General features: G+C 34.7%; 2 protein-coding genes across 13 annotated transcripts in view; one reads left to right on the forward strand and one right to left on the reverse strand.

The window, feature by feature from the left end:
* The window catches only part of CIRSR (corepressor of RBPJ and splicing regulator), a 39,872-nt gene extending 38,066 nt beyond the window's left edge, over positions 1 to 1,806 (reverse strand). The window contains exon 1 of one of the 3 annotated variants that reach the window (XM_082465467.1): positions 1,647 to 1,806. Coding sequence is in view for 1 of the 3 variants with exons in the window: in XM_082465465.1 (XP_082321591.1) it covers positions 1,647 to 1,718 (72 nt within the window). In the remaining 2 variants the exon portion in view is untranslated. The remainder of the gene's footprint in view (positions 1 to 1,646) is intronic. The other 2 variants (XM_082465465.1, XM_082465466.1) reach the window with 2 other exon arrangements.
* SCRN3 (secernin 3) overlaps positions 1,693 to 27,438 on the forward strand; it is a gene marked incomplete at its 5' end in the record, with an annotated part of 35,202 nt that continues 9,456 nt past the window's right edge. For 4 of the 10 annotated variants that reach the window (XM_082465427.1, XM_082465432.1, XM_082465433.1 and 1 more), the window contains 5 exons: positions 1,693 to 1,912; positions 3,809 to 3,978; positions 6,081 to 6,262; positions 6,903 to 7,102; positions 9,783 to 9,995. In XM_082465427.1, the coding sequence (XP_082321553.1) occupies positions 1,693 to 1,912; positions 3,809 to 3,978; positions 6,081 to 6,262; positions 6,903 to 7,102; positions 9,783 to 9,995 (985 nt within the window). Of the gene's footprint in view, positions 1,913 to 2,545; positions 2,687 to 3,808; positions 3,979 to 6,080; positions 6,263 to 6,902; positions 7,103 to 9,782; positions 9,996 to 27,438 lie in introns of those variants that run through there. The other 6 variants (XM_082465429.1, XM_082465436.1, XM_082465431.1 and 3 more) reach the window with 6 other exon arrangements.

Consider the following 27,438-nt stretch of genomic DNA (forward strand, 5'->3'; position numbering starts at 1 on the left):
GGTTGACTAGGGCTGGGGAGGGGGAAGGATTAAGGACAAATGGGGAGTGACTGTTAATAGATATGGGTTTAAGCTGGGTAGGGGGGGTGATGAAAACCTTTTAGAACTTTTGTGGTGATGATAAAATTCATAAATATACTAAAAACTACTGAATTGAACACTTTAAATGGGTGATTGTATGGTATGTGAATTATACCTCAATAAAACTGCTAAATAAAAAAATTATTATTCTGATGGCTAGATGGGTAGAGAATGGATTTGAGGGGTCAAGACTGGCAGCAGAAAAACCAGTTAGGAAATATAACTGTCTAGGTGAAAGATGATGAGGGTCTAAGCTAAGATACAGGCAGTAGTGACAAGGAGGAGAGATGGATTCAACAGATATCTGAGACGTAAGACCAATAGAAATTATTAGCTGACAAGATAAAGGAGTGATGGGAAAGGACGAATCCTGAGTCTCTGGCCTGGGTGACTGGATGAAGGGTTGTGTTACTACCTGTATTTCCTACTGATATGAGAACAGGAAGTATAAAAAGAAGAGCAGATTTAGGATAAAAGGTAAATTCCATTTCAAATATGTTGAATTTGAGATGCCTGTACGATATCAAGATGAAACTGTCTAGTATATAGTTGTCTTCAGGTGCCTCCAGCTAAGGGGAAAGATCTCGCACTGCAGATTTGAGAGTCAGGAGTAAATAAGGGGTGGTTAAAACTATAAAATTGGCTGTGATTGTTTGGGAAAGCATACAGAGTAAGCAAGACATGGGCCAGGGATGAAACTCTTGTTACCACCTGTATTTTAGGAGCAGGCTAAGGATAAGGGTGTGTGTAGGGCAATTAACATTTTATTGAGCACTCCCTTTATGTGTTGGGCAGAGTGCGAGGTGCTGGTACTTGTTTCAAAGTCTTTATCTACACCATCTTATTTAGTCCTCATAACAATTTCACAAGTCAAGGCAACTGATACTAATCATTCTTAACTTATAGATTAGGACACTGAGGATCAGGGACATTAAATATTCTGTGTAAGGTCTCAGGGCTAAAAGTGACTGTGCTGGAAAAACAGAATCTAGGTCTGGTTTCAATGCTCATACTCCTCCTACCTCACCATTCTGCTTTCCACTACTATAATATTCAACACAGTTTTTCTGTACTGGACGTAGTAGACCCGTAAGTGGTTATTTAAAAAGCCAAAGTTCAATGAGGTCACCAGACAGACGGTACATGATCAAGTGGGATAAAAAGAGTAAGCAGGGTGTGACTTTATTTCCCTTTTAAGATCTATCTTAAATAGACAGGGAGTCTTCTTTGTACAGGACAGCAGAGCTCCGAAGCCGTGATCTCTGGGATTCGAAAAGACAACATCAGAATCTGCTGCGGGAAGTTATGAGGAAGCCGGTTATCGGTCTTCATATCTTAAAGATTTACATTCTAGCTGACAAAACCGAGAGAGCACACAGAGCCGCCCGTCTCCTGGCTGATGTACAATAGAATAAACGTCGAGGGCCAGCCGGGAAGGGACGAGAACGCCAGGGCTTTAGGCATGGAGAAGAGGCGACTGTCCCAGGGATCCCAGAGACACCACCACTCTCACCTCCAGGAACCCCTGGGAACCCAGGCGCCAAGGGCCTGCTCCCCGTACTCACTTTTTTGATGTTGGATTTGGAGGCAGGATGAAAGTCCTTCTTGCACATGAAATTGGCGAAGGATTTTCCCATTTTGGAGCCTGAGCTGGGGAAGGCAGCCGCTAGATCTGAGAGCAACGTAAACAAACTCTGCCGCCTAACCGGAACTACGCCTGCCGTGGCAGAGGGAACTTCCGGGGTCAAAAGGGACAGCTTCCGGCAATTAGCGCCTCTGCCGCTCCCTCTTCGCACCTTCGTCCTTTCACTTTGGGCCCCTCGGAGGCCAGGTGAGGGGCGTGCACGGGGGTGGGGCGAGCATAGTAGTTGTTGGAAGAGGGAAGTCGGGAACTGCGGCGCGGCGGGGCCGAGGGGCTCCTGGGAGGGGCTGCTGGGAGGGGCGCCTGGCGGGGGGGGCTGCTGGGAGGGGCTCCTGGGAGGGGTCCGGGTCGCGGCGCGGGCTGCAGTTCGAGTGCAGACAGTTTGGGTGCAGCCAGTTTGGGTGCGGAGTGCGGGCTTGGTGGTGGCTTATCTGCAAGGAGGTGTTTGAAGTCCGAGCCCTTTACTCTGTGAACTCCATTTCGAGTTACATAAACTTTTCTAAACCAACTTTTTCCATCTGTGTTGCTAAAGTAGTGATTCTTGCCCTAACTGTAGCACGTTTGTGAGGATCGAACGATGTGATGTGTCTGAAACCGCTTGGTGAACTAAAGCATATAAAGTAGAATGTCAACTCCAAAGGAACGAGGACTCTTATTTTGTTACCAGTACGGTGCCTGGTGCAGAAAGATATTCATGAACATTTGTTAAATGACGAATACATTTTGGGAGTTAGTAAAGGCTCTCAAGGCTTCCCCTCCTAAATGGTCTAGGTGTCTTCTTAACTAGGTGGCATGTTTCCTTAGCTTTCCTTATTACCGCAGTTAGCTCAGATCACCCATTGAAGCTTGATGGCTCTTGAAACTTCACGGTTTTGAGTGGACGTGGCTGCTACTGCTGAGGGGATCCACCAACCAAATCCTCTCGCGGGAGGGGGTGAGCGTGACGTCAAGAATAAGCCTTTTGTAAGAAATTGACTCTTCTGAGGAATAATAACAGTAACAGCTTTAAGTGTCTGATATGTTCTAACAACTGAAAAACGCTTTACACACTGTCTTATTAAATTCTCATAACAGCCCCCGAGATATTTACCGATGAGGCAGGAGACTTAGAGATTAAATAGCCTGCCAAAGTTAGGTAGTGGTGGAATTAGCTTTGGAACACAAATAGAAGGCGATCTAGGATATAAAGGTTGAAATTCACACGGAAAAGAACAGAAGCAATGGTGACCGCTCTGTTTCCATCATTGAGGAAAAAAGAAAAACCCTTAGGTGTTTCAGGCTGAAGTTGTTTCTTTCTTACTTGAGTCATTATGTTTTCTTTTGAATGAATCATTTATTACATTTAAATCTGAAACTCTAAAACAATGTGCCATTCTGGAAGCAAACAAATTCTACTAAATTGAGGATTTAAGATTTTCCAAATTACAAATGAAGACATGATCTTGATATTAAATTATACAATCAGGATTCACAAGTTGAATGTGAACGTCTTCCTGGAAATAACAATTTGGAATTTTATTGACATGTTTTTGTATTTGTCCGATTCAGTGAGTCTGTTTCAAAATTTCAGTCTTATTAGTATTGTAACCAGTTCAAAAGAGACCCCTTCTTCCCGCCTTTGAGGAAACACTGGGTATATAATACTGTGACTTTTCCATAAGTTCCAGTGATGAGAATACAAAGATTAATAAGACATACTCTCAGCTCTCAAGGATCTCACTGTCCACTAAGAAGACATATATACACAAATATGGTCTTCATAACAGTAGAGCTAGGTACAGGTGTTCCCAAATATGGAAATAGTGAAAGGAGATTCAAGGAAGACTTCAGGAGAGAAAGAGCTTAGAGAGTAAATTTGACCTATAAACTAGAAGAAGGTACTTGTCATTCCTATTTTCTTACTAAATCTTGTAGTACTAGATTGATTCCCAAGTCATTTTCTTACTGATATGAAATTTGAAACTTTAATGAGTATCCTATGTTAGATATGGCAGTAATATCCCCTGGTCATCAAGTAAAACTCTTTGTTTTGTATATACTAAAAATGCTTTTCTTTTTATTTTGAATCTTCCATATGATTTTTAGTTTTAAAAAAAATGGAACCTTGTTCCTGTGACACTTTTGTGGCACTACCTCCAGCAACAGTTAATAACAGGATTATTTTTGGAAAAAATTCAGATAGACCCTGTGATGAAGTACAGGAGGTAGTTTATTTTCCTGCTGCAGTTCATGACAACCTGAAGGAACATCTTAAGGTAGGTGAAATGCATGTTTCTTTAGCAATATTTTTCTTTAAAAATATCATAAACAGGTTTTTAAAAATCATTAGCTAGCCATTTGGCAGAGGCTATAGAAGTTAAAAATTTAAGAATTTAAATTTGAAAAATAATTTGAATCAGAACTAGACTTCTGGTCTTTAATTTCAATGATTTGGAGGAATCTGAAATAACAATAATAAGAATTGTTAATTCTTTGATAAGATATTTGAATGCTTACCATATGCAAGCATGTCGAATAGGGCAAAGGGATTTAAAGCCTGCTGTCAAGACTAGTTCTGTCTTCCAGGAGCTTAGAGTCTAGTAGAGGAATAGGATGTGTATGTAACTAACTGCATTGTAAAAAAGGATGGTTTAAATGCTAAATTTAAGTAAGGGCAGCAAGTTGTGACATCAGTGGAGAAGCAAGTAATTCAGACTAGCAATTAAGGAAGGCTTCACCAAGAGTTGGGGTTTCAGCTGGAGTTTGATGGGCAAAAAGGATTCTGATTGGTGTAGAATAGGAAAAGTCATTCCAGACTCTGGAAGTAACAATTTTATCATCAAAAAAGGTTTTTTGATCCAGTGGTAACACTGTCAACACTATGCAATTTATGCAGTCATTTGATAGTATACAGGTCAATTAAAGGATCCTTTAAATTTTTTATTAAAAAAATCCATTTAGCATGGAACTTAAAGTAAAAATTTCATACTATGCTTTTATTCCTAAGTTATATATTTTTTAGATTCCTTTTTATTGATATTCTAATACCAAAATATATTAAATATTAGACATTTTATGTATACAGTTGTTCCTCCACATCCGTGGGGGATTGGTTCCAGGAGCCCCTAGGATATCAAAATCCTTTGATGCTTAAGTCCCTTATATAAAATAGCATATAAATGCGTATAACCTGTGCACATCCTCCCGTAAACTTTAAATTTTCTCTAGATTATTTATAGTACAATGTGAATGGTATGTAAATAGTTGTAAATACAATGTAAATGCTGTCTAAATAGTTGCCAGCAAGTGTCAAATTCAAGTTTTGCTTTTTGGAACTTTCTGGAATGTTTTTTTTTTCCTGAATAGTTTCAATCTGTGTTTGGTTGAATCTGTGGACGTGGAACCTGTGTGTGTGGAGGACTGACTTTACTAGGCCAATTTTTTTCTTTTGCTGAGATTATTTATTCATCTTGGGTCCATTTCTTTTTTTAATTATTTTTTATTTATTTGGTTGCACCGGGTCTTAGTTGCGGTAGGCAGGCTCCTTAGTTGCAGCTCATCAGCTCCTTAGTTGAGGCACGTGGGCACCTTAGTTTTGGCGTGCAAACTCTTAGTTGCGGCGTGCGAACTCTTAGTTGCGGCATGCATGTGGGATCTAGTTCCCTGACCAGGGATCGAACCCAGGCCCCCTGCACTGGGAGCATGGAGTCTTATACACTGCGCCACCAGGAGAGTCCCTTGGATCCATTTGTATTTTATCTCTTCATATTTAAGTCTCACCTATCCTCTAAGCCAGTGGTTCTCATTCTTTTCACTGCTGTGGACATATTCGGTGATTCCCACATGTGACATGGGCATCTATGTATTTAAGGGCTACCATATGGAACTTACATCACCAATCAAGAAACACTGGACATTGAATTTGAGATCTGTTTCCTTACACTTCAACTCAGATACATCTTTCTCTACAAAATGTTTCAAGATTCCACAACTAGAAACTATACCTTTCCTGAGCTTCCATTAGCACCCCATCTTCACTTTTCTTCATAGTCTTTATACTTTATATTTCATTGTATCTTAGGTAATGTAGAAGTCTTAGTTTCTTGACAGCAAGATCCGCATCTGATTCATCTTTGAAACCAATATATCTCTTAGCAGAGTGCTTTATCGTAGGAGATGCTTAGCAAATATCTGAATGAATAAATGCTCTAGGGACAATTCTGAATATGTTTTAAGCGTAATGCCTCTATTATTGAAATTTTCAATTTAGTTATAATCTCTTTCATAATCGTCACGTCTTCTGATGGATTTTAAGATTCTAGACTTTGATAACTTTTCTTTTTTGGTTTTATTGTTGTTGCTATGACTTTCTCTACAGTGTACTTACATAGAAATTGATCAAGTTCCTGAAACATATGCTATTGTCCTTAGTCGCCCAGCTTGGTTATGGGGGGCAGAAATGGGAGCCAATGAGCATGGAGTTTGCATTGGGAATGAAGCTGTATGGGGAAGAGAAGAAGTTTGTGATGAAGAGGCACTACTGGGCATGGACCTTGTCAGGTTATTTTATTGTTATATTTTTGCACTGTAGAACTTGTCTAAATTTAAGATTTGTTGTAACTCTTAACATGTTTTATCTTCCCTTTTTTTTTCATTTTTTGGACTTTGATACTTTATAGTTTGTGTTAAAAATGCTTCAGAATACAGGCATGCAATTTCAAGACTCTCAAATATCATTAATTAGGAGAAGGGAAGGAGTTGAAAATTATGATTCATTGGAAGTACCTAACTTACTTTATCAGACTGTAACTAATTCTCACAGTCACCTTATGGGATATTATTATTATCCTAATTTTACAGATGAGATACCTACGGTTCAGAGATAAAGTGATTTGCCAATAAACTACCAAGTTGGAATTTGAACGATGATCTTTTTGACTCCAAATCTTTGTTTTCATGAGTCCAAACTGACTTCGCTACTTCACAAGGAATAGTTTAGACTCCAAATCTTTGTTTTCATGATTCCAAACCGACTTCACTACTTCACAAGGAATAGTTTAGAAGTTGGATTTCAGTGTATCTGTTAACTTGAAAGGATTTTTACTTGGAATATAAACACAAAATCTCATGTGCATGAAATTATTTAAGAAACATAATGGAAATTTATTTTAATCTGAGAACTTTAATATTTTTATTTTAGACTTGGTCTTGAAAGAGCTGATACAGCTGAAAAAGCCCTCAATGTCATTGTTGATTTATTAGAAAAATATGGCCAGGGTGGAAATTGTTCAGAGGGCAGGATGGTATTTAGCTATCACAACAGTTTCCTGATAGCTGATAGGAATGAAGCCTGGGTTCTGGAGACTGCAGGGAAGTACTGGGCAGCAGAAAAAGTACAAGGTATGGACAACTTTTCATGATTTAATTTGTTTTACAATTAATAAAAAACCTCTTAGTTGCAGACACTGCATTTAATTGTTTTTCAAGATTTATACTCCAGTGCAATGAAGGCGAAAACTGAAGGGGAAATGAAAAAATTTGAAAGAACATACATTGAAAGAGCACTATAAAGGGCTTTCTTGAAAAAGAGGAAAAGGTGGTGTTATCTCTTTTCAATATATATGATATTAATTTCATATAACCTGTATACATTTTCTGTGCAGTAGCTCTTGGCTGTTTTATAGTACTTTTTCACTTTTTTTAAACCCCTCCCCTTTTTCACTTTTTTATGAAGTGAAACCATTTCTTTATCATTTTTTCCTGTTTTAACTTTGGGCTGAACTCAAAAATTTTATCATGTGTGGTTATGGAGGTGAGGACAGGGTAGTGTTGTTGGGGATTGGTGACTGTGGGTTTAGTCGTTAGAAAGAATTTATTGATACAATAGTAAAGTATAAAAATTTGATGTCATTGAGTAAATAACACAGTTGATTGTTTTAGAATGCTTTGCTTTTTTTTTTCTTGATTTCTTTGTAACCATATATTTCTCTCATTTTTCAAGTGAGGAAATCCAGAGATATGAAATGATTTACTCAAGGCAGTGAATGAGAGACTTAGTATGTAAATCTTTCCATCCTGACTCTCAGTTCAGTATTCTTTCACTAGAGTACAACCTTGTGCTTAAGCATGATCATGTACTTCTTGTGTAATTACCTCCTGGATCTCATAGTTTTACAGGGGGGATAAGATACACATGTGAAAATATTAAATGGCAAGTGAATGACACACACACATATATGCTATGAACATTTAGAGAAAGGAAAAGTCATCGTGAGCTGGAGAAATTTGGGAAGTCTTCATGAAGGTAGCCTTGAGCTACCTTTGGAGGATTTGTATGTTATTTTTCAAAACAGGTCATTGACAGTTGTTTTGATGGACATTTTATTTTATATTTTGCATATATGTTTATTAATACACAAAACTGAATTTAGACTCTTTTTATTATTGTGGTAATTGGCCTGATTATACCATTAATTACTTTTTATTTTGTCAAGTGTGCTACATCCAAGAGAAAAACGAATTCTGTTGAAAAAGATAGCCCCACCGAGCCATCCAAAACAAACACCTTCACTGAGTCTGATTAACCAATTGTAGATTAACTTTGCCAACTTGTTTCTCTTCCTATTACTAAATTAGCCCAAGAACTAAGTAGTTTAACTATAGGGAATTATCTACTCGATGGAAAATTCCTCTTCTCTGTCTTTGATTCTATCATGACTTAAGTCTATTTTTGTAGTAAGACTATCCCAAGTATGATTTCATTAGAGTAATTAAATTGATTTCTACTTGGCAGACTATCATTCTAAATCTGTTGTAAAATGTTATTAATTTTCATTTATCATGATCTATTTCATTTATTCTGATCTGTTTAGAACAGACTTTTATTGTTTCTTCTGTTTTGTATTTTAGTTGAAAATTTTGTTATAACTTAGTGCCATGATATTTTTAGAAGCCTTATATTTCTGTTCTAAACTTACTTATGACTATTTTTTAAACAGTAATTCATATAAAAGACTAATATCTAGAATATATAAAGAACTGTCAAAACTCAACAGTAAAAAGACAAATGACACGAAGAGACATTTCACCTATAAGGATATACACATGTCACAAAAGCACATGAAATGATGTTCAACGTCATTAGCCATTAGGGAAATGCAAACTAAAACCACAATGAGATACCACTCTACCTCTATCAGAATGGCTAAAAATTTTTAAATGACACTCCCAAATGCTAGTGAGAATGTGAAGGATGGTACATTGCTAATAAGAATGTACAGTCACTCTGGAAAACAGTTTGGCAGTTAAAAAAAAACCTTAATATGCAACTATTATACAGTGCAGCAATTGCAATCTTATGCATTTATCCCAGAGAAATAAAACTTAAATGCACACAAAAACCTGTACATGAATTTTTAGAGCAGCTTTTCCCATGATACCAAAAACTGGAAACAACCTAGCTGTCCTTTAACTTGTGAATGTTTAAACAAACCATAGAATGTCTATAACATGGAATACTAGTCAGCAATAAAAAGGAATGAATTGTTGATACATACAATAACCTGGAATAATCTTTAGGGAATTAAACTGAGTAAAAAAAGCCTAAAGATTGTATATTGCATGATTCCATTTATATGATTTTCTTGAAATGACAATTATAAAAATGGATAACAGATGGTTGCCTGGGGTTAATGAAGCAGTGGGTGTGGGAGACAAGTGGGTGTGGCTATAAAAGGGCAACATGAGTGATCCTTGTGATATTCTGTACCTTGACTGTATAAATACCAGTATTTTGGTTGTGATATTATACAAGATGTTACCATTTGGGGAGATGGTGTAAAGGTGCATAGCTCTCTCTTTAATTCTTACAACTGCATGTGAATCCATAATTACCTCAAAATAAAAAGTTTAATTTAAAAAAATAATTTATCTATTTGAGTATGTAATAAATAGATGCACATGGTACATTTAGAAGCCTATATTTACATTGAAATAATGATTAAGAATCATAATGTACAGAGATAGATATATTAGATTAAATATTACTTTTCTTCTCCCTTCCTCTCTTCTTTGAAAATAGAGGGAGTTCGTAATATTTCTAATCAGCTTTCTATAACAACCAAGATTGATCGGGAACACCCAGACATGAGAAACTATGCTAAGCAGAAAGGTTGGTGGGATGGTAAAAAGGAGTTTGATTTTGCTGCAACATACTCTTATCTTGACACAGCCAAGATGATGATTTCTCCAGGCAGATACTGTGAAGGCTACAAGCTTCTGAATAAACATAAAGGTAATTTTAAATAATATTAGAATGAAAATGGTATTTCGTGTAAATATAATGTGGGTATAATAAAGTCTGTTTTTTGAAAAATTATTCTAAGTAAGATGTAGTTTTATTAAAACTGAAAACAGGGAATTCCCTGGTGGTCCAGTGGTTGGGACTCCATGCTTCCACTGCAGGGGTCACGGGTTCGATTCTTGGTTGGGGAACTAGGATCCCGCAGGCCGTGTGGCACAGCCAAAGGAAAAAAGAATTGAAAACATTGTGATACTGTAAGCTGTTTTTTGAGATGAGTGAAGTGCTATATAATTGTGAGACGGTAATAATTTTTTCTGAAAGACAAGTTCAGATTTGCAATCCTCAAACCCTTTTTTCAGTTCTTAGTAATATTCTTAAAGCCAAATTTGGATTACTTTTCTTCTCAGAGTTCATTGGAACATGGAGATGGTTTTCTTTGACTATTGCTGCTGCTTCTTTCATTTATCTTTTGATAGTACCCTTATGGGTTATTTTCTAATTTCAAAAGTTATATCTATAACTTGCCAAGAAGACAAACTGAACAGATATAAGAATTCTCCCTTTCCACTCTTAAACTCTAGAAATGTTGAATAAAATATTTAAACATTAAGGACATATATAGATAGGTTTAAACACAAGAAGAGGAAATCACTAGGTACCAAAAATGAAGAGAGAACCCATAGAGTCAGCAAGATTTGAGGTGTCTCTTCTCCATACAGTCCTCCTCTCTGTGTCAAAGAGGGGATTGTGGACCACGTATCATCCTTAGAGGCTAGTTTTAACATCCATGAGAATGTAGGTGCCAAGCTGAAAGACCTATTTGGGGAGCAGGAACTGGACTAGTTACTAAGATTAGTACTCTGCTCCATGCCCAGAGTCCCAGCCTGGAATTGAGCTGTCTGCTGTCCCAGGCTATGGGTCAGTACATTCTCTTGTGAGTGACTGAACTCTGAGCTACATGTATTTTGTAGACTCAGCTGAGGCTACCTGTGCTGTGTTGAGAAACAAACTAGTTTAGAACCTGCAAACCACAGGTATGCAGAATTCCAGCATACCTGTGTCTCTATGAATATATGACAAATATTCAGATTTTACTCAAATTTCCCATCCAGATGAGAAATCTGCTATAATGAATCTTCATGTAACTGCCATTAAAAACATGGACATTCAGATGAAAGGATGTAGTTTTTACATTTATTATGGATAGTTTCTATTATTATCTCCTCAAGTTCATTGATCTTTTCTTCTGCATTATCTAATATGCTGTTAATCTCACCTAGTAATATTTTCATTTCAGTTATTATATTTTTCATCTCTACATGTTCTATTTGGTCTTTTTGTATATCTCTCATTTCTCTATTCATTACCTTCATGTTTTTCTTTAAATCCTTGAGCATATTTAGCAGACAGCTGTTTTATAATAGTTGTTTTAACATCCTTGTCTTCTAACTCCATTATCTCTGTAATTTCTGCATCTGTTTCTGTTGATTTGATTTTCTTCTGGTTTTGGGTCACATATTCCTGCTTATTCATATGTTTAATAATTTTTGATTAGATGATGGGCATTGCAGATTTTAATCATTGAGTTCTGGATTTTGTTTTATTCCTTTAATGAGTATTGGACTTTGTTTTATCAGTTAATTTCATTATTTAGGGAACAGTTTCATCTCTTTTAGGCCTATTTGCTTTTCTAGGGTAGCTCTAGAGTAGCTATTATACCAGGGCTAGTTTAGTCCCACTAAAGGCATGTGATCTTTCTGGGATCTCTGCTGAATGCCTTATGTATTAAATGAGATCTTCTTACTCCAGCTAGTGGGAACTCAAAAGATTCCCAGCCCTGTGTTAGCTTTATGGATTTTTTAAAACCTCATAGTTTCCAATAATTGCTCTTTCCTTATAATTTGTTCTTTGTTTGGTCTTGTGGAGTTTCACCCTATGTGTGTGTGCAAATTGGTATTCAGCCAGAGGCTCAATGGACCCTCTGTACAGGTTGCTAGAAGTTTTTTGAGAGGTAGCTCATTCCTCTTTGGTGCTCTGCTTTGCAAATTCTACCACCCTGACCTCCCTGAACTTCCACCTCTGTTTCCTCAACTTAGAGTGATCTTTGGGCTATGTCTGGGTCTCCCTCCCTGCACTGTTGTCTGAAAATTGCCTCCAACAACACTGAGCTCCTGGAGTCAACACAATGGTAGGGCTTACTTTATTTGTTTCCTTTCTCTCAGGGATCATAATCCTACATTACCTGTTGTCCAATATCCAAAAACAGTTTTATATATTTTGTCCAGTTTTCTGTTTGTCTACAGTAGGAGGGTAATTCTAGACCCTAATGTTCCATCATGGTTGGAAGCAGAAGTTCTATTTACATTATACTGAGTGTTTTTTGCAGTATAGAAGAGAAATGCAATTCATATCTAGTAAGATATGTTATTATTTCGAACTGCACACAAGCACAATTACTGGACATTCATTGAGAGTTAAATAAATAGATGATTAGTGTTTACACACTTTGCATTATGCAGAAGTTCTTGGTTGATTGTTATATAGGTTTTACAAGTATTTAGTAATATTTGGGGAAATTGATTGAATTTTTAAATATGGGCTAGGAATACATTATTATTTTTTCCATTTAAAATAATGGGTTGTAGGCTCTTGCTATTCAGTGTTTATAACAGTTTAGATTCAGGTAAGGAGGCTGTATCTATTTTATTAACCACCCATATGGAAGCCTTCATTATCCATGGTCTGCCAGGACTCTACCAGAAATTCCCTTTGAAGATGATTTCACAGAAAAAAATTATAAACACATGAGCAAATACAGTACTAAAAGAGAAACAATTCATAGACCCAACAAATACAGGAAATTCACACCCAAGAACAAATTAGCTGATTTAAATTTAGCTAATGATTAAAACTTTCAAAGGTATTTGATAATGTTAAGGAATTATTATTTAAAAATTCAGATGTGGTAATTGTATTTTAGCTATATTTATAAAAAAATTCCTTTTGTATAGATACGTACTGAAGTATTATGGATGAGATGATGTGACTGGGATTTTCTTCAAAATAATTTGATGGGAGGGATTTGATAACTGTTGAAGCAGTAATGAATATTTGAGGATTCATTGTACAATTTTTCTGAACTTTTATATATTTAAAATTTTCTATAATAAAAAGTTAAAAAAATAAAATTAAAATGTTCAAAGATATAAAGGAAGGAATGAAATCCATAAAGCAAGAGTAGGAGATTATGAAAAATAAACAGATAAATTTGAAAATTCTAAAATGTGCAGAAATTCTAAAAATGAAAATTACAGTCACTGAAATAAAACCAAAATTGAACGTTGTAACAAATGTTCAAAGTTAAGCATTTGGAAAATGCAGGTAAACAAAGAGGAACAAAAATTACTCATAATAAGTACTCAGCACTCACTTAACATTTAAATATTTTTAATTGCAAAAGTAAAATGTATCATTGCTAGCAGATATTCTTTGTAGCCATATTTCCTTTTATACATATACAGCTTATTTTTTAAAATAAAAATAGGTCAATGCTGAATATATTCTACTTTAATCCACTTTTTAGTTGATGGTATATTTGGAATATCATTCAACATCTTTAGTTATCATTCATTTGAAATGTTTTAAAATTTCCCTCGTGATTTCTTTTCTGACTTGTGGATTATTTAGAAGTGTGTTATGAATTTCCAAATATTTGGGGGTTTCCTAGATATCTTATTGTTATTGATTTCTAATTTAATTCCACTGAACTCAGAGAACATACTCTATATGACTTCAGTCCTTTAAAATTTACTGAGACTTATTTTATGGCCTGGCATATGATCTATTTTGGTGTACAAAATATGCACCTTGCACTTGTTAGGTATAGAGTTTTATAAATATCAATTAGGTCAAGATGGTTACTGTGATCATCTACATCTTCAATGATTTTTTTTTCTTGTTGTATATATTACTAAGAGAGGAGTGTGAAAATCTCCAATTATGTTTATGGAATTGTCTGTTTCTCCCTTTAATTCTGTCAGTTTTTGCTTAATATATATTAAAGCTCTGTTATTAGGTGCATACACATTTATAATTGTTTTGTCTTTCTGGTGAATTGGCCCTTTTCTTCATGAAATATTATTTCTCACTGTTAATACTGTTTGTCTTGAAGTCAACTTTAGCCCAGCTTTCTGTTTACTGTTTATATGACATATACTCACCTATCCATTTGCCTTCAAACTATCTGTATCTTTATATTTAAAGCACATTTCTTGTAAAAAAAAAATATGGTTTAATCTTTTTTTTTAACCATTCTGATAAGTTTTGCCTTTTACTTAGAAACTATAGTTCATTAACATTTAATGTAGGCTGGTTCTGGTTCCAGATAAGATGCTGTAAGTAAACTCTATCTCTTTTTCTGAATATAACCAAAAGCCTGGAAATAGTGTATGGAACAGTTATCTGAGGACCTTTAAATGTAAAAAGGAACAGGAAATAGGAGAAAGAAACCAGAACCCAAAGTATGAATTCATCCAGCAGTGAATTTCATGGTTTTTTTCCTTCCATATCACTTGGCCTGGTTTCAAACAGTATGGTTCCTGGAACTATGCACTGGGTGTGGACAGAAAGTGGGCCCAAAATCTCATAACATAATGTTATAATCTAAATGATACAATCCAAAATTACCCAATATATGAAAACCAGGAAAATCTCAACAACTTGGAAGGGAAAGGACAATAGATACCAACCACAAGATGGTCTAGATGTTGGGATTATCAAATGAAGACTTTATTCAGTTATTTTTTTTGATTGAAGTATAGTTGATTTACAATGTTGTGTTAATTTCTGCTGTACGGCAAAGTGATTCAGTTAAACGTATATATATATCAATATATATATATATTCTTTTTTGTATTCTTTTCCATTATGGGTTATCATAGGATATTGAATATGGTTCTCTGTGCTATATAGTAGGACCTAGTTGTTTATCCATTCTATGTGTAATAGCTTACATCTGCTAACCCCAACCTCCTATTCCATCTCTCCCCCAACCTTCTTCCCCTTGACAACCACAAGTCTGTTCTCTATGTCCATGAGTCTGTTTCTGTTTCGTAGATAGGTTCATTTGTGTCATTCAAATGAAGACTTTAAAGCAGCTATTTTAAGTGTGAACACTCCCAATATGAATGGGAAAGTAGAACATCTCAGCAGAGAAATAGAAGCTATAAAAAAGAACTGAATGGAAATTTTATAATTGAAAAACACAGTAACCAAAGTAAAAAATTCCTCTGATGGGCTCAATAGCAGAATGGATATGACAGAGGAAAGTATCAGTGAATTTGAAGATAGATCAGTAGAAATTATCTAATATGAACACAGGGAAAAAAGATTGAAACAAAGAAACAGAACAGAGCCTTAGGGACTGTGGGATAATACCTAAACATCTAGAGTCATAGAGTCTTAGAAGGAGAGAAGAGTGTGATGCAGAAAAGTTTGTAAATAAATAATGGTTGAAAACTTCTCAAAATGGCAAAAGACTTAAATTTACAGATTCAGGAAAGTTAGCAAACCTTAAACAAGATAAATGAAAAGAAATCCATGCCTAAATGCACAAACTGCTGAAAACCAAAGACAAAAAGCCTTAAAAGCAGCTAAAGAAAAATAACACATTATATATAGGTAAAAAATGATTTCTGTGTGTTTTTCATTATAAACCATAGATGCCTAAAGGCAGTGAAACAACATTTTTAAAGCTCTGAAAGAAAAGAATTCTGTATCTAGACAAAATATTCTTCAGGAATGAAGGTGAAATAAAAACATCCTGACGTGGGAAAACTAAGAGACTTTGTTGCCAGTATTCCTGCTATAAAAGAAATGCTAAAGGAATTTTTTTAGATAGAAGGGAAGTGATAGCACAGCAAAACATGGAACTTCAGGGATGAAGGAAGAGCCACAGAAATGGTAAATACTGGAGTAAATATAATACCATGTTTCTCCTCTTAAGACCTTAAAAATATGTCTAACAGTTATAAGCCAAAATTACATTTCCTATAATACACATGATAATCACAGTATAAAGAGGGGAGTACATATGGTGTTAAGGTTTCTACATTGTACTTAGAGCTGTAAAATATTGATTCTAGTAAACAGATAATTTAATTACGTATATTGTAACCTTAGAGCAATATTTAAAAAGCTGTGTAATAAGATATAGTAAAAAGAAAAACCCAACACATGAATTAAAATGGAATACTAAGAAAATATTCAAAAAGAAGGCAGGAAAGGGGAAATGGAAGAATAAAAATAGAAGCATCGAACATAAAACAATATAATGTAGATCTAAAGTTCAACATATCTATAATTACATTAATTGTTAAATGGTCTAAACATACCAATTAAAAGATGAAGTGTGTCAGACCCACGACTCAGCTATATGCTGTGTATGAGCGACTCACTTTAAGTAGGTGAAGGTAAAAGAATGGGAGAAGATATAGCATGTAAACACTGATCAAAAGACAGCTGGGTTGGCTATATAAATATTAGATGAAGTAGACTTTTGAGCAAGGTACATTACCAGGGAGAGACATATCACATAATCAAAAAAGGGTCATTTCAGGGTTATTATTTTCTCCATGGTAAATGTATATGAACCTAACAACAAATCTTCAAAATATATGAAGTAAGAACTAACAGAACTGAAAGGAGAAGTAGACAGTTCCACAATTATAGGTGGAGACTGCAATGCTTCTCTCTCAGTAATGGGAAGAACCAGTGGACAGAAAATCAGCAAGGATATGAAAGAATTGAACAGTATATCAACCACTGGATCTAACTGATGATTATAGAATTCTCCACCCAACAACAGTGGAATGCACATTCTTTTCAAGTGCACATGGAACATACACTAAGTTGACCATATCCTGGATCATAAAACAAATCTTAAAAAGAGACATTAAGTCTTTGACAATAATAAAATTATATTTGAAATCAGTTACATAAGGATATCTGGAAAATCCCCAATACTTGGAAATCACACAACACACTTTATTTTTTTTTCTTTATTTTTTTAAAATTTATTATTTATTTTTGGATGCGTTGGGTCTTCGTTGCTGCGCACAGGCTTCCTCTAGTTGCGGCAAGTGGGGGCTACTCTTGGTTGCAGTGCGTGGGCTTCTCATTGCGGTGGCTTCTCATTGTGGAGCACAGGCTCTAGGCACGCGGGCTTCAGTAGTTGTGGCTCACAGGCTCTAGAGCACAGGCTCAATAGTTGTGGCGCACAGGCTTAGTTGCTCCATGGCATGTGGGATCTTCCCAGACCAGGACTGGAACCCGTGTCCCCTGCATTGGCAGGCAGATTCTTAACCACTGTGCCACCAGGGAAGTCCACACAAGACACTTTAAATGTATGGGTCAAAAAAGAAGTCTCAAGGGAAATTAGAAAATATTTTGAGTGGAATGAAATGAAAATGAATATACCAAAATTTATAGCATGCAGCAAAAGTAGTGTTTACAGGAAAATTTAAAGCATTAAGTGCTTAAATTAGAGAATAAGAAAGGTCTCAAATCAACAATGTAAACTTTCACCTTAATAAACCAAAAAAAAAAAAAGAAAAGAAAGAAAAAAAAGAAAAAAAAATCCCAAGCAAAGAAAAGAAAGAAATAATAAAGTGCAGAAATCAGTAAAATTGAAAACAACAAAACAGTGGAGAAAATAGATCAAATTAAAAGCTGGTTCTTTGAAAAGATTAATAAATTAAAACACTCAGCTCCACAAAGAAAAAAAAAAAAAAGGAAGAAAACACAAGTTACATGTCAGGAATACAGATACTATTATAGACCCCATAGACATTAGGAGGATAATAGGGAAACACTATAAACAGCTCTAAGTGTGTTCAGTAACTTAGAGGAAATGAACCAATTCCTTGAAAGCCACCAATCACCAAAACTCACCTAGGAAGAAATACCAATAACTTTTGATTTAGCAGTTGAATTGGTTGTGTTCTGTCTGCAAAGTCTGTCTCCTGGTCAGCAGCTCAAATTCCAGTTGTGTTCTTTTATCTTTAGCTGAGCTGCTATCATTCTCCCCCACATATGCTGATTCATGAAACAGATGGAGATTTGGGCAGAGTTTTTTTTTTTTTTTTACAAAGAATTTGGGGGTTCCTCTCTGTAACTCTCTCCTTTCTGCGATTCTCCCTTCACCTTCTAGTACCGGTAGTTGGCCTCTGGTTCTTCAGGCCAGAAAGACCAAGTTTTTCTATAACTACCTGTGCCACATTGCACAGCATTGACCATGGCCTTCCCTCAGGCTAAAGCTGTAACAAAAATGGGAAATTTACTCTGTGCTTCATCCCATCTTCCAAGTGTCACCTCTCCTCCAGAATTTTCCTGCTTTTGCTCACAGTAAAGAGCCTTAGTGTATTTTGTCCCAAGTTTATAGTTATCTGAGGGAGGGTTAGTATGATAGAAGCTTACTCAGCCTAAATGAAAGCAGAACTCCTTCCCATGTCATTTAATATTCTATAACATTCTTTTACTTATAAAAATAAATATATTCACATGATTCAAAATTCAGAGGTATACAAGAGTACACAGTGAAGCCTCTCCCTTCTAACATGCCCCTGTTCAGTCCTTTTTCCTCCAGGCATTTCCTTGTATATGCCTTCAGAGATGATGTATGCTTAATGAAACAAATATGTATAGGTATTCTTGTTCTCCTTTTTACAGAAATGGTAGCATGCCATACACACTCTTCTGCACATAGGTTTTCTCTAGTTACCAATATATAATGTAGATCATTCTATTTTAATATATATAGAGCTTTCTCATTTTTAACAGATGCATAGTATTCTGTTATTTTGGTATATTATTTATTTCCATGTGGTTGTATTTTATCATTATATAGTAAAGATTGATTGTATGATTGATTGATTTAGTTAACAAATTCTCTGTTACTTAGGTTGTTTTTAGTTTTCTACCACTGAAAATTATACAGTATGCTTATAGCTTCTTTATTTTCACATCCATGATTATTTTCCTAGAATAATTTCCTACAAGTAGAATGTGGGGTCAAAGCATGTGCACGTTTTAAGGCTTTTGAAACTCATTGCCAAAATGACCACTAGGAAAGTTGCGTCAATTTAAATTTCCACCAGCAATATTTGAGTGCCCATTTTCTAATATATTTACCAATATAGGATATTGTTTTTGTTCCATCTTGTTAAATTTTTAGGCAAAATTGGCATATTATTACTTTAAAATATATTTCTATTAGTGAGGTTAACCATATTCTTATGTTTATTGAAAATTTATAATTTTTAAATAACTTTCCTGTTCTTAATATATCTTTTCCCCATTTTTATATTTGGTTACTACTAACTCTTAAAAAATTACTAGTAATGTACCTTTGTCTATTCGCCTCCAAATAATTCCAGAAAAATAACTTTTATTTAGAAGATTATTGGGTGGCAGATAAATGCTAAAAGGGTCTTTCCATTAATAAAACTCTGTGACTGATTTATCTTCCTTCACTTGAAGGATAAAATGGTTCTATAAATCAATCAGAAAGCAACTACTCAGAGATAGATAAGTCAGTGATTGATACTTGCTTCTCAGGTATTCATTAAACAAATTAATTATATGTATAGCAGAAAAAAGTTTGTGACAGAATGTTTTTAGAATGCCTTAACATCATTGTTTTCAAAGTATTTAATGTCTTATATTTTAATTTCCAGAAGAATGTCATCATTTGAAAAGTTTCCTATACAGTTTCTTAATATTAGTTTGCCATTTTGTAAGTAGGTTATTTAAACTATCTTTTTTCATATAGATACATATGAAGAAAATGCTAAAATATGTTATTCTAAGGATTTTGATTTTAGGCTTACGGTTATTGTAAAAGTAGAGACAGTACTGGTTGCAGCAACACCTACTCCTATTTATTAAAAAAGTGTATCAAAGGCTAGACACTGTGCTAAGTGATTACATTATTTTCTTTAAGCAACCATGTGAAGTAGGTATTATCTTCATTGTACAAATGAGGAAGTTGTATTTGTGCTCTTCATTTATCTCCTGTATGAAACTGAAAAAAATGGACTCTCATTTGTCCTTATATTTCTCTCAGCACTTAGTTCAGTGTCTTGCACTAGTGTGTGTGTGCTTAATAAGTTTCTTTTTTTTGTTAAATTAACAAAGGATTATTAGTTGAATTGAATTAAATTGTAATTTGCAGATAGTTTAACAAAGATCACTGTTGTATGATGATGTATGATTGATGTATGTATGATGTTGTATGATTGCTTTTCTTCTGGCAATAAACCTAAAGGCTTAGGACATAAAATTAGCAAGTATTCTTAAAAAATGAAGAATAACAACACATAATTAAGGTGGAGAGGAAAATGTCAAGAATCATAAGATTTAGGGTGATTGGACGAAAGGAAGAAAAAAATAGAAATAATTTTAAATTAATTAGCCACTGTATCATAATAATTAATTCTGTTATATTTAACTATAAAATAACTGAATTATAGATTTGAAATGCATAAAATATTATAGTAATAGATGAATCTGACATGAAACTTATTTTTCCCCTAAGTATGAAGTATAGTGCATCCAACTTTCTGTGCTTTGCCAAAAGAATAAATGTCTTTCCAGTACTTTTATAGAAAATTGTCTACTAGTACATTATGGCTAATTCTTCCTATGAGTTTTCTAGATGGAAGAGCCTACCTCTCTTCTTTACAAGTATTCCTACCTGATAGCTATTAACTGTGCTGCATGTATATGCAAATTGTATCTATATTCACTCTTGTATTTTAAATAACTAGTTTAAATTGCAGTGAAATTGTACCCTGTGTTTTGCATTCATTGTAGTGAACCCTGCCACTGCAGTCTCAGTACTTATTCAATGCTTGCTAGTGGATTACTTATAGCTATCCTACTCAAGTGATCATGTAAACCCTTCTTTCATTTTGAGAATTGTAGGTTTTGACTACAGAAAACATTTTCGTAATACCTGTGTTACTGCAGTGTTATGGTTCTGACACTGTTTTCGTTAAAACTTGCCATTTACAGGAATTTATATGTGAATCATTCTAAAATCTCACTAGGTGCAGAAGCTATGTGTGTGATAGATAGGTGTGGATGGCTTTTGCTTTATTGTTTAGTTTTAATATTAAGGGTTGTTTTCAGGTATATCCTTTTTTTTTCTTTCTGCATTTTTCCAAAACTAACAAAGATATTGCTCCTGTAACAAGTTATCTATACATTATTTTTCTTGAATTTGAAGTCATAGCTATATTATGGAGAAAGTGAAAATTTGCTATTAACATAAAACAGTTGGAAGTTTGCGTGATTAACTGAGGGTGGAACATTAGACTGTCTTATATGGAAATCAATTTTATTTTAATTTGAAATGTCACAAAAATCACAATTTGGGTGCAGACTTGATGTAACCTTTTTTTCTTTTAATTATTCCCATATATCATGGGGATGGGGGGAAATTCTTGCTCTTCATGCTTGCTTTGTCTTTGTGAGTAATTTCATTTTTTATTCCTTTGCTGTCATTATAGTAGGGTTTAGGGAGAGAGGAAAAACATACCTGTGGTCAACCAATTATGTTAAATGAAAGTTACTTGTTTCTTTAGAACTAATTTTAATGAAGTAATTAAACATTTCCATACAAAGTATCTGAAGATATCTTATCCGCTGACAGGAACTATATGTTTTGTGTTATTTTTTAAACTGTACTTGTTACAGTATGCGTCTACCACATTCATTATGTTATTCAGAAATTGATACTACTTGAGGGTAAAAAGAGACTGATGTATTTAATAAATTGGAGGCATAAAATTGGAGTGGTTAAAAGCACAAAGCTGAATATTTGCTTTTGGTTAACAAGGAGTAACTAGTACTAGACTAACCTCTCCCCAAGAATAACTAAAAGCTGGGAAAATAAAGCCCACTGTTTGAAGGCATGGTGAACACCCAAAACAGTTAGGACATGAGGGGCCTAGATCCAGGAGATTGGGAAAAGGCTATGTGCACTCTGAGAAGAGTCTGACCTTCTATGTCACAATTTCTCCTTAAAGCAGTTGCTGACTTCTAAGCAGTGCATATGTAGGATGAGACTCTGTAGGATGAGTAGTTACCAAGAGCTTAAAAACTTAAGTAGAGATTTTGGCAGTCCCACAAGACCTTAGGGACAAAAATTGGATTTGATGAACAACCAAGAAGAAGGGGCCTGGGAAATACCCCAGGCTTTCAGTTGAAACCCCAGAAAGGCTACACTTTAGGAATAAGAACAAACAGAATAGATCAGTCTCAGCTGGATCAGTAGGTAATCTACCTGTATTCCATCTGTTTGCCAGAAGAAAATTAAATACTCTGTGGAGGAAAATATCATGCAGTACCTCTACAGATTTTAATCTATAATGTCCAACGTTCAATAAAAAATTATAAGACATGCCAAGAAATAGGATCAAATGATTGAAAATCAAGAGAAAGCAGATAGTAGAAACTGACCCACTGGTTATCCCCAAATTAGTTTTATCAGATATGGACTTTAAAATTAGTATGTTTTATATGTTCAAGAAAATTAGACAAAAAGATGGAGAATTTCATCAGAGAACTGAAATCTATAAAAGAGAACCAAATGGAATTAATAGAACTGTAAATTTATAATAGCTGAAATTAAGAATTCAATAGATTAGTTTAACAACAGATTAGACATAGCAGAAGAAAAAAAATTAGTGAACTGGAAGATCAGTAGAAAGTTCCCTGATTGAAACAGAGATAAGAGTTTGGAAAATATAGACAAGAGTGTGAGAGCCATATAGGACTCATTGAAAAGGTCTCATATATATGTAGTTGGAGTCCCAATAGGAAAGGAGAGAGAGAATATGGAGGGGCAAAAGCAAGATTTGAAGAGATACTGGCCAAGAATTTTTCCAAACTAATAAAAGTCATCAAGCCACAGCTTCAAGAAGCTCTGCAAATCCCAAGAATAAATAAAAGGAAACCACACCTGGGCACATTGTAGTGAGATTGCTGAAGGGGGAAAATAAACAGAAAATCTTAAATGCAGTCAGAGGGAAAATATATATTATCTTCAAAGGAACAACTATAAGACTGACAGATAACTTTTCAAAAGAAGGGAAAGAATCTGGAAGACTATAAGATGACATCTGTAAAGTGATGGAGAAAAATAATGACTACCAATTTAGAATTCTATACCCACTGAAAATATCCTCCAAAAATAAAATTGAGAAAATTTGTCACTAGCCAATTGGCATTAAAAGGAATACTAAGGGTCATTCTTCAGGCAGGAAAAATGATCTTTGATAGAGGCAAGGTAAGCAGGAGTGAATGAAGAGCAACAGAAACAGTAAATACGTGCATGAAACTAAATGAATATTGTCTTTTTAAAATAATAATAATTTTATGACCAATGGCCATAGCTGCAGTGCTCAAATTCTGTTGTGCATTGAATTCATGTAGTACCAAGGTTGTGCTTCCCACAGGCTGCTCCTGGCCAGTGACTGAAAGCAGCAGGGAGACTAAGGCAGGCCCATTCCTGGGGTCATTGGACTCCTCTGATGGCTGACTCTGGGTCAAAGACTCCTTGATGGCCTTGCAAAGCTTTCCTTAGGTGGCATGGCAGTCTAGGTCACTTTCACCCAACCTTTCTTCCCTCTCTAGTAAAGCCAGGTTCGGACTTCTGTCGCAGTCCAGCTTCCTCCCCATTTTCTTGCATAGGCATTTTCCCTCATAAAATCCTTGTACATTTAATCTCATGTTGTGGCATCTGCTTCTCAGAAGACCCAGATGAACACAGTAGAATTAAATATATGAGAATAGCACTAAAAACAGGAGGCAGTAATTGGAGTTAAAGTGTTACAAGGTCCTTGCATTAACTAAGTGGTGAAGAACTAATTTAAGGCAGACTGTAGTAAGTCAAGAGAAACTAATAAAATAATAAAAGAATATATAAGTAATTAACAGGAGAAATAGAATAATAAATACTTGGAAAATTCAAAAGAGGGCAAGAAAGGATAAAAAGGGAAAAAGAATAGCTGGCATAAATAGAAAAGTAATAATAAAATGGTTGATTCTGTCCCATGTGGAATTGCTCTTACATGGTTTCTAGCATTGATGTCATGCTTTTAGAATGGCCATTTCACTGTACCAGAAATGGTTATCTACATCTTATATTTATAGTTTTATTTTTAAAATTTATAATTCTTCTGGAATTATTCTAAAATAAAATATGAATTAGGATTACAGCTTTTTTTTTCTCACTTCTCAAATGATTACCCAGTGATCTCAACACCATATTTTAAATGAATTATCTTTTCTGTTGATTTGAAATGCCAACCAACTTTATCAAATATTAAATTCCTAAGTAAACCCAAGTGTAAATTAGATTACTGTATTTGTCCAGTTTCATTTAGAACAGTGTAAGTATACATAATAAGTGCTCAATACTTGCTTTATGAGCCAAAGGACAATATGAATGAATTTACAGGTTTTTTTTTTAATGTGGTAGGACAAATACCTCCTCATTATTCTGCTTTTTCAGAATTTTCCTGACAATCCTTGACTGTTCATTTTTCAAGGTTAATTTTACAATCATTTTTCCAGCTTCTCCCCAAAGAATCTTTTTGAGGTTTGATTGGATTTGAATTAAAACTATAGATTATTTTAGGGGAGAATTCACATCTAATAATATTGCCTTCCTAGTCAAGAACAAGATATGGTTGTCCGTTTATTGAATTTTTCTTTTCTGTTCTAAATAGACTTTTATAATTTTATTTGTCTAGGTTTTCCATATTGACATTTTTTGTTGTTGTTAAAGAAATCTTTTATAAACACTTGCTCTGTGCTAGGCATGGGGCCACATAGTGGCAGACATGATACAGTCTATGACCTTCTGGAACATAGTAACTGGTGGAGGGGAGGACACAAATGGTATTGTTCACTATTTGGTTGTTTCCCTTTTACCACTGTAAATCATGTGAACATCTTATTTATTAAGTTTGTCTGCATTTCAAAATTACTTCTTTAGAATAGATTCTATAAGTGAAGTTGGACCTACAAAATTTGCAGTCTCAACCTAAACGAGAAAACAGTCTCTATTTCTCTTCTATAGAGCCTAAACAAATTGTTTCTTAATAAGAACTTTTCAAAATTTCAGATTGTTTTCATTACTTTTTTGTATGTTGATCTTGTATTCTGTGACTTTGCTAAATGAATTTACTGGTTCTAGGAGGTTTGTTTTTTTGTTTGTTTTTTTGTTTTTGGTTTTTTTTTGGTTAGACTCCTTGGGATTTTTATGTATAGACTATCATGCCATCTGCAAATAGGGACAGTTTAGTTCTTCCTTTCCAATCTGTATGCTTTTTATTTCCTTTTCTTGCCTTATTGTGCTGGCTAGGACTTCAAGTGTTATACTGAATAAGAATGGTGAGAGCAGACATCCTTGCCTTGTTCCCAGTCTTAGGGGGAAAGCATTTAGTCATTTACCATTAAGTATAGTATTAGCTGTAGCTTTTTGTAGATGTACTTTGTCAACTTTATCAAGTTAAGGTAGTTTTCCACTATTCCTTGTTTGCTGAGAGTTTTTATCATGAATAGATACTGAGGTTTGTCAAATGCGTTTTCTGTATCAGTTGATATGATTCTCTTTTTTCTTTAGCCTGTTGATATGATAGATTACATTGATTTTCTAATATTGAACAAGCCTTGTATCCTGGGGAAAAAACCCAGCTTGGTCATGGTATATAATTCTTTTTATATATTGTTGGGTTCTATTTGCTAATATTTTGTTGAGGGTTTTTGCATCTGTATTCATGAGAGATATTGGTCTGTGTTGGTTTGTTTGTACTGTCTTTGTTTGGTTTTGGTATAAGGGTAATATTTGCCTCATTAAATGAGTCAGGACATGTTCCCTCCTTTTTTATTTTCTGGAAGAGATTGTGTAGATTTGGAGTTAATTCTTCCTCAAATGTTTGACAGAATTCTCCAGTGAAACATCTGGGCCTGGAGATTTCTGGAAGTTTTAAAGTCAATTTCTTTAAGATATATAGGGCTAGTCAAATTATCTATTTCATATTGAGTGAGTTTTGGTAATATGTGCTTTTCAAATAATTGGTCCATTTCTTCTAAGTTGTTAATTTATGGGTATAGAGTTGTTCATAGTATTCCCTTATCATGCTTTTAATGTCTGCAGGGTCTGTCATGATACCCCTGTTTCATTTCTGATATTGGTAATTTTGTAATTTGTGTCTCTTTTTCTGTCAGTCTAGCTAGAGTTTTGTCAATTTTTTAAAAAATTAATTTATTTATTTTTGGCTGTGTTGGGTCTTCGTTTCTGCGCGAGGGCTTTCTCTAGTTGCGGCAAGCGGGGGCCACTCTTCATCGTGGTGCGCGGGCCTCTCACTGTCGAGGCCTCTCTTGTTGCGGAGCACAGGCTCCAGATGCGCAGGCTCAGTAGTTGTGGCTCACGGGCCCAGTTGCTCCGCGGCATGTAGGATCTTCCCAGACCAGTGCTCAAACCCGTGTCCCCTGCATTGGTGGGCAGATTCTCAACCACTGTGCCACCAGGGAAGCCCCGAGTTTTGTCAATTTTATTGATCTTTTCAAAGAACCACTTTTTGTTTCATTGACTTTTCTGTTTTCTGCTTTCAATTTCATTGATTTCTGCTTTTATCTTTATTATTTCTTCCTTCTGCTTGCCTTGAGCTTATTTTGCTCTTCTTTTTCTAGTTTGTTAAGGTGGAAGCTTAGATTACTGATTTCCACTTGACTTTTAAGTTTTTTTCTGGATATTTAATATTTTTTTACTGGTAATGTGAATGGAATATTTTTCTATTATGTTTGTTAATTGGTTGGTTTTGATCTATAAGAAAGCTGTTGAGTGTTTTTACTTATTTAATGGGACACCTCATTGACAGTCTTTTGTTTTCGTAGTTTTAAAATCTTCTCTTTGGTTTTTCAGGTAAGTAATTATATGTTAGTGATTCTATTTTAATTTTCTTGTAGAATTATACTTTGGGGAGTATAAACTTTGTACAAGCATAAAAAATTAGGAGGTCATATAAGAAAATTGGGGAGATGTAGGTACTTTAAAAAATGACCTCATTTTAGTCATATATCAGCTGGTTAATGAAGCAAAGATTGCAGCAAGTTGTGATGGATGGTAGGAGGGATGTCCATTTTATCTGAATTTTCAGTCTGATGCCCCAAAGTTACAAGGGTTGCATAAGGAAGCAAAGGTAGTCTCAAACATAAAGATAATCACTGATTAACCATCTATTTATAAAATTAGTCCTCATTCAAACATCTTTCCCAACTTAACACTATCCTTCCTCTTCTTTGTGTCAATATTTTTGTTGATGTCTCTTAATGATTATTAACACAATACAAATAAAATACA

Source organism: Balaenoptera physalus, assembly GCF_965194825.1.
Source record: "Balaenoptera physalus genome assembly, chromosome: 6".
In the NCBI taxonomy this organism is placed as follows: domain Eukaryota; kingdom Metazoa; phylum Chordata; class Mammalia; order Artiodactyla; family Balaenopteridae; genus Balaenoptera; species Balaenoptera physalus.